The sequence below is a fragment of the Capsicum annuum genome, chromosome 8, assembly GCF_002878395.1.
Source record: "Capsicum annuum cultivar UCD-10X-F1 chromosome 8, UCD10Xv1.1, whole genome shotgun sequence".
Classification (NCBI taxonomy): Eukaryota; Viridiplantae; Streptophyta; class Magnoliopsida; order Solanales; family Solanaceae; genus Capsicum; species Capsicum annuum.
Genome location: NC_061118.1, coordinates 117,169,876 through 117,178,059, shown reverse-complemented (window position 1 = coordinate 117,178,059; position 8,184 = coordinate 117,169,876). Strand labels below are relative to the sequence as shown.

The 8,184-nt window shown below is 34.6% G+C and overlaps 1 protein-coding gene across 1 annotated transcript; it reads right to left on the bottom strand.

Annotated features, from left to right (window-relative positions):
• Positions 1-279: 279 nt before the first annotated feature.
• On the bottom strand, positions 280-4,044 carry LOC107838854 (cation/H(+) antiporter 15-like). The gene is made up of 3 exons (XM_016682095.2): positions 3,525-4,044; positions 1,817-2,782; positions 280-1,735 (listed from the first exon to the last, which is right to left on the bottom strand). The coding sequence occupies exons 1-3, from the start codon at positions 3,747-3,749 to the stop codon at positions 431-433; spliced, it is 2,496 nt and encodes an 831-aa protein (XP_016537581.2). The 5' UTR covers positions 3,750-4,044; the 3' UTR covers positions 280-430.
• Between the last annotated feature and the right edge of the window lie 4,140 nt (positions 4,045-8,184).

The window sequence follows — 8,184 nt, the reverse complement described above, 5'->3', positions numbered from 1 at the left end:
TACCAAGGATTCAAGTTATCAAATTTCGAAGTTGGAAATTATCCAAGAAAGGGAGGAAGAGGGAATTGAAAGTCTGTACTTATATATTGAGCTTTATCTGTTCCATTTCTTTTTCCTTTCTGTTTCAATAGATAAAGTTCATTCACTAATAGATAAATATAAAAAAAAAAATTCAATATTTTCTCCCCTTAGTTTAGTTTTCTGGGTTCTTGTTTCACTTGTTTAAAAGTGTAGAGAATATCTAGCCGAATATTGAACATTGTTATTACAGTTGATTAGTTGAAAATAATGAAAACATCATCATTAAATCACAATTAATCCTTTCCAGGTGAAAACTAATACATCATTGATACACTTGTTGGGAACTTCTGAATATGAAGTTTCAACTTCTAAGTGTTTGTCATCAGCCAAAGCTGAGACTTTGTTTTGTTTAGACTCGTGGCATAGGTTCCGGCCGCCTCCTAAAACTGGAAAACACGTCCCCTGATTCACTATCTGCGCGCTGCATGTCCATGTCCATCTCCATCCCAATTCCTGCTATTCTCTCACTCATTGATCCATAAGAATTTACCGAACCATCTCCAATTGGCTTAACATACTGCTGCATAACCAGCACGGAGAATGTGGAGTCGAATTCGGATGTCACTAATAGATCACCTATAGCCCCAAGTTCGGGGCAGTCACACCAATCAACCAGACCAGCCGTCAGTGGTGACACCACACCTCGGCCTTTTCCTACAATGTAGAGATCATAGTTATGCTGGTCCATTAGTTTTATGGCCTTGACAGCCTCTTCCACATCATTCAGCAATAGTTCTATGTATTTTACTGATTTGTCATTGGCTGTGCTGATCTTGAACCTGTTCAAGAACTCTTCATCCATCAACTTTTCACTCTCTTTGTCAATCTGAACATTCACATGACTTTCTTCAGCACCTTCCGTTTGCTCTGTATCAGAAGAACCTTCATCTGGAATGAACTTTACCACGGTAAGGCGTGTATCTGGACGATCAACCATTCTTAAAGCATAAGCGAGAGCTTCCCTGTCATCAGCACCTCCGAAAAAAAGGACAACAATATTCTTTGCATAGTCACTGGTCTCAGAGAGGCCCCGATCGATGAGGATTCCCACAGAACAAGGAGCATTAGCTAGCACACCCTCATTGACAGCCCGAATTTCAGGGTTAACATCCTCCATTTCACCCTCGATACCTCGTTGTTTGTGGAAAGGGAGGATGATGAAAGCTACGCGCTTGTCTTTTGCAATGTTGCATATATCTTCATCCATGGCGGTCAAAGCAGACTTCGCTGTGAGAACTTGTACCATTACTCCATCTGATCGTAGCTCATAATTGTCGAAAGCAGTGATGATCTGTCTTGTTTGTGTCTCCTCGTGGCCGAGACTTCGCGAGCCTCGTTTTCCTGAGTTGTGAACTTCTAGCATAGATGATGCACGCCCGACTTGTTCTACTACTTGGAGAGCAAAGACAGTTATTGGGGATGCTGATGTAGAATTCGACGAGCCAAGTAGGTTGATGACTGAAGGGATATCGTGTGTGCCATGGATACAAGCAAGGACACGTAGCTCCTCCTCCATTCTTGCCTTCTGTATAGTCCTTCGTTTGTGGGGCACTAATTCCTGCGAGGGACGATAGAGCATAGTAACAGGTGTGACCATTGCCGTCATCACCAAAATGCCACTCACCATAAGAGAGTATAATTGGGTGCTCAAAACCTGACCAGGAGTTTTAAAATAGGATGGTTAGTCTAAAATCCATTTCCAGTGGAGCAAATGGGTATTGGTAGGAAAATCTACCTTTTGTGCCTGACCAGCTTCAATAATGATCAAGGCCATGAGGCTTTTGGTGTTGCTAAGTACTCCAACAGCCAGGGCCTCCTTAATAGGCATGTCAGATAAGAAAGTGGAAGCAACTGAGCTCAAGATTTTGGCTGAAACAAACAAAATTATGTAGCCAATAATTTCGTAAATGCTACCCATTTCTCCGAAATTGGTTCTTAGTCCACAAACAACAAAGAAAGTTGGCATAAGAATGCCCATCACAAAGTCATCAAGCTTATCGAGAATTTCTGCTTGAAGCACTTGGTTAGGTATACTAAGTCCAAAGAGAAAAGCTCCAACTATAGGGTGTGTCCCCAAAGCATCCGTTATAACTCCCGAAAGAGCCATCCCAGAAAGGACTGTACATATAAAGAACTCACTATATCCCTGTCCTTCTGGCATTTTCCGAATCATCCAGCCAATGGCACGACGGAGATAAAAGACACAGAACAATGCATAGGCAATTGTGCAAATTATAGCCCAATGGATATTAGGTGTACTCCCTGTAACTACATATCCTAGTGTCAGAACAAACCATGCACCAATATCATTGATTACAGCTGAAGACATGGCCATTTTCCCTACATCGGTCTGGAGGATCTTCTGTTTGTCAAGTATCTTAGCCAGGACAGAGTATCCTGTAATAGTGAGAGCACCACCATAGAAAATGAAACCTCTAGCGTCGCCTTCGTGATTCAGTGAGAAATATAATACGGATCCCATGATGAAAGGGATGATGATCCCGATAATAGCCACATTTCTAGCCTTTATTCCAATTCGAAGAACGGATTTCATATCTATCTGCAATCCCACTAGAAACCCATAGAACACAAGGGCTAAATGAGCCATTGTCTCAATCACATGGAAGTTATAGTTTGGGAAAAACAGCCTCCTGAATTTAATGATCCTTCCAAGTGCTGTAGGACCTAAAAGGATGCCACTCTACAAAAAAAAATCAATTTGTTTCCTTTAACCTTTTTCTATCAATGTCCAAATCTGAGTTACTTTTGGAAAATTTTACTGCTAAGTGCATAAACAAGAACATGAGAATCAAACAGCACTGCATCTCAGTGAAAATCCAGCATATTCAGTAGTATATCATTTGGAGGGATACTTCTCATAATCCTACATAGAATGGACAAGCAAGATATAAAATAACTCCTGTAGCTCAAAAAGGATTGTTGGATGGTCTCTTTATTCTCATGGATTATGTATAACAGCTAAAGGAAACTTAAGTGTACCACTAATCATCAAGTTTCTAGCATGCAGAACAAAATAGACAACCACGATTCTATTAGTGTTGAACAATTATGATCGATTGTCATAAACTGATGTTAATAAAGATGCTAATATGAAGTTAGAAGTCCATATAATTAGAAAGAAAATTATTTCAATCATAAGGACAGTCAATTTTTCCCTTTGAATGAAAACTTGTTTTCCATATAAACAAATATCAAAGAATAACGTTCTTGTGAAAAAAAACATTTTCTTGAATAATGATTTCTATAATATCGTATCATTGTATAACTAATCTTAGCATTACTAATACCTGCATGAATTTAATCAACAACCAAACGACCCCTAAATCAACGTGAAAAGTTTCATGCATGCATGGGCAAGGTATAAGAAAATTTCATAGAACAAAATAATAGAAAGAAAATGAATTTGAGTAAAATGTACGTACGATAATCTCAGCAACAAAAGGAGGTTGCTTGGTGGGTTTTAGGGCAAAGATGACAAAACGGGTGACCAAGATAGCTAAGGAAATTTGAACGAAGAAAAGAGGTATAATTGGTGTCAAAGGATCTGGACCTTCCCAAACTCCATTAAACCTATAAATAGTCTGCGCATAACATAGAATTTTTTCATTTAATTTCCCAACATCAATCAATGGTTCTTGATCTGCCATTTTTCTTCTTCTTCTTCTTCTTCTAGTGCCACAGATTGATGTTAGTCAAATAGCAAAAAAAAAAAGCGAAATTATTTTCCCTCTTAGTGACAAATGTTGTTGCAATTAAATTTTGTACATTAATCTTTCTCTTTTCTTCTTGTTTTTCTAGAGATTTTTCTTGAACCCCCTTTTTAGTTTAGTCTTGTGACAGGGCAGGGATTAACCCTGGCCAATCCTTTTTTGAGATTCAGCCACCACAATCAATGAAGGTATAATGTATAAAATGGGGCATGAGTAAAACTAAAATGAAAAACATAGATATGGTTATCATCATGTGAAAAATAGTAAAAACTTATTTTTTACCAACAAAGTTTTGTTCTAAGTGAATGGTTTTCCGCTCAATTTGGAAGCTTAAAACCCTTTTTAAAATCTTTTTGAGGTTGTTATTCTGATAACTGATTTTGGTGTTTATTTGGTAACTTATAATGAGTTATTTTTGGTCTTTTATGTATCTCTTACTAATTTAGGATTGAAACTTAGGTTACGTGGCGTTAACTTTGAAAATACCATATATGTGAAAAGTAAATGAATAACAAAAGAATATATAGTTGAGGCGCAAATATATTCCTCTCAGTAAAGAGATTCAAGGTTATCGTGATATAATTTTCACCCTTCTAATAGTATAATGAATTATTCCCTCCAAGATACATTAACTCCATGAAATCGTTTAATTCAAACAACTTCTAATTAGTTGAAGAGTTCATAACTCCAAAAAAAAAATAAAAAAATTCGATATAAAATACTTCTCTTTTATATAGTGAATAAGTTGGAGAACTACAATATTCTTTTTCTCTCAATTATCTTTTCACTATATACCCACGTTACTTTTATCACGCATATTCTAATTATTTCTCACACATTTCTTACACATGATCGAGCTAAGACACGAGTAAGGACGGAAGGAGGAGACTCAGAGTATTTCTTGATTGAAATGGGGTTGCATTAGGAACCAACTCTTGTCCTTTTATTTTTTTCAGAGTGCATCCATAATGAACTGTCTCGGTGTATGTTATTTGCAGATAATGTAGTACTGATTGATGAGATGCATAGCACCGTGAATGATATGTAGGAGGTGTAGAGACAAATTGTGGAAGCTAAAGGATTTAAGTTGAGTAGGACCAAATTAAAACTGAGTATCTGAAGTGCAATTTTAGTGAGCGGTTGCAAATGGAAGACATGGAAGTGCTTTTGAACACACAGGCTCTCTCCAACTGCGATCATTTTAACTATCCTGGCTCTATTATCCTGGATTGTGGAGTCATAGACGGTGATGTCATGCATCGTATTGGTGCGGCGAGGGTGAAGTTAAAGTTTACCTCCAAAGTCTTGTGTGATAAAAAGATACCATCAAAACTTAAAGATAAGTTTTATAGAGTGGTGGTTAGACGAACATTGCTATATGTGGTGGAGTGCTGGTCAATAAAAAACTCTCATGTTCAAAAAAATACATGTTGATAAGATGAGGATATTGAGATGGGTGCGTGGACATGCTAGGTGAGATAGAATTAGGAATGAGGTTATTTGAGATAAGGTGGAAGTAGCCTGTGTGGTGGATAAGACGGGGAATGCAAGATTGAGATAGTTTGGATATGTGATAAGGCGAGGTCCAGACACCTTAGTGAGGAGGTGTAAGTGGTTGGATATAGTGGGTACAAAGAGGGGTAGAGATAGATCGAAAAAGTATTGGGGTGAGGTGATTGGATAGAACATGTCACAAATTCAGGTTACCAAAGACATGACCTTAGATAGGGGATGTGGAGGACGCACATTAAAGTAGAAATTTAGCCGGGTAAGACTGTTGTAATGCACCCTAGAATATTAGATTAAGGTTTAGCCGAATATATCTATCATTGTTGTTGTTTATTGTGTTTAGATTATCGCATTATTTTGTTGTTGTTTATTGTGTTTAGATTATCGTATTATTTTGTTGTTGATTATTATTTTTCAGGTAGACTTTACATTGTTCTCTTGTCAGTTGTCATATGTTGTTAACTGTTTTCCTCTTCTTTGTACCTGAGTTTGCTACACTTGAGCCGAGGATCTTCTGAAAATAGTCTCTCTACCTTATCAAGGTAATGGTAGGATTTACATACATTTTATCTTTCCCAGATTTGATTGTGAGATTTTACTGGGCATATTATTATTATTGTTATTATACATTTCTTATACATAATAAAATATTTATCATGTCACATAACTCATCTACTTTTCATTTATATAACACAAGAAAGAAAATATTTTTATATAGGTATAGAATTTCTTCACAAATAAATATTAAGAGAGTGGACAGTAAGTTAAAATGAAGTGGAATAATTAGTAGGAGATAACGAGGAGAAAATGTTGTAGTGGCTACATAAGAATAATGACATCATTTTCTTCATTTCATGGTCACTAATATATCATGCACTTTAATATTCCATTTCAATATTAAGTGTCAGTTTGTCCACAGGAAATGTTTTTTTTTTTTGGAATTTCTTTTTGCTTTATTTCAAATATAACTTCAAGTTAGTGTTTGATCATGAGAATTTTAAATATAACTTAAAGTTGTCTTTGGAAAAGTGAAAACAAGTGAGATTTCTTTTCACTTTTTTCACTCTCACTTCTCTCACAAATATTCAAAACAACTTCAATTTATATTCATGGTCAAACACAACTCCAACTTCAACTCAATTTTTTTTTAATTTTCATGATCAAATGTTTGCTAAAATGCACCACCAACATTTGCCAACTCATTTTAATATTACAGTAATCAGAGAGCTAACCAGTTAAAGGAATTCTATTTTATGTAATAAAAGACTCTTTATATTAAACCTTCACTTAGTAAAAAGGTAACCTTTACCCTAAAATTAATGGAGCTCTTAGACTTGAATTATGAGTGCTTAAGGAAAATAAAATGTCTGCTTACATATATTAATTAAGGTGTTAATAAAAGTTTTGATATCCAACATATTATGGCCTGGTGCTATATTGATTTTCATGAGTATTTTTTAAAACAAGCTCAAATTTCAAAGGACACAGTCAAATTCCACTCATGTAAGTGCAGTCTGTCGAGAATATTTTTATAGTTTTGACATCATACTTACACAAGATACAAATTTTTATTAAGAGTTAATAGACTCAACATTCACAAATCATTACAGGATAAAAGCACCCACATCATAAGGAGAGAATAAAATAACCATAATAGTGTATTTAAGAACAAGTCATCATATGATTATATTTTTTCATTGAACCTATTTATAAGATCTCTAGTCCGTAAGTTGTATTTTTTCATATAGAACTCCTGAATTAATTAATGAATTCAATCTCATCCCTTTTGATATACTCCGACCATTTATTTTGTCAAGTCTCTGTTACTTTATTTGTAAGATTAGTATAAGATTTGACATAATTAATATTGATGAACCACTTATCGAATATGATTCAAATATTTTCTCCTTGTGGATCTAAATTTACCACTATAATAACAATTTTGTACTCTGGCCAATAGCTGAGGTACTGCATACAAAATATTAGATCAAGTGTAATTAGTCACATATCTTTATATAGGTTATCATATTCTTTTTTTAATTATCCTACCATTTTCATGCATTTTTCAAAAAAAAATTACAAGGAGTGAACAATCAATAAATTTGGATAAAATAGTCAAATAATCCCTTGCAACTTTTTTTAATTCAACGAGAAAGCTAGTTATGAAGAAGAAAAGAATAAATGAAGGAAAACAATGAGAGAAGGGGATTAGTGAAGAAGTACCTAGAGGGGGTAGCGTAGATTGTTGAATAGAAGTTATAAAGTCAAAAAGCAAGACAGAGAAAAGGAAGACAAAATGAATAAAATAAATTAAATTAACATGTGAAGATTAAGGATTGAGACGTGACTAACACTTATTTCAAATATTGAGATTAATTAAAAAAGGATGTAATAATAGCAGTTTAAAATTGTCAACGAGTGGTAATAGAATCACCCCAAAATTCTAATGTTTACTTAAAAAAAGGGTCTTACTTCGAATAGGTAATTATGGTTTTCCTCGGACTCTTAAAGTATATCTCAATACATGAAAAAATAAGTGATAAAGGAAAAAATAAGAAAATTATATCTAAGTGCAAATTTATTTTTAATACAAAGTTTACCCATGTACTTTGTTTGTATTCTTATCTCGGGTTGGATAAGGAATATATTTGAACAAAACATAGCTACAAAGTCAGTATGATCCAAAAGTACAACATTGAGGATATAGATGACCAAAAAAATATAATGCGCAGATGATACATATTAATAATTTCAAAGCCAAAGAGCAAATTTCAAAGCCAAAGAGCAAATCTATCTCTTTTCCGTATTTTAATTTTCAACATGTATTTGAGTCATTTTAATTGATAGTTATAAAAGTTATAAT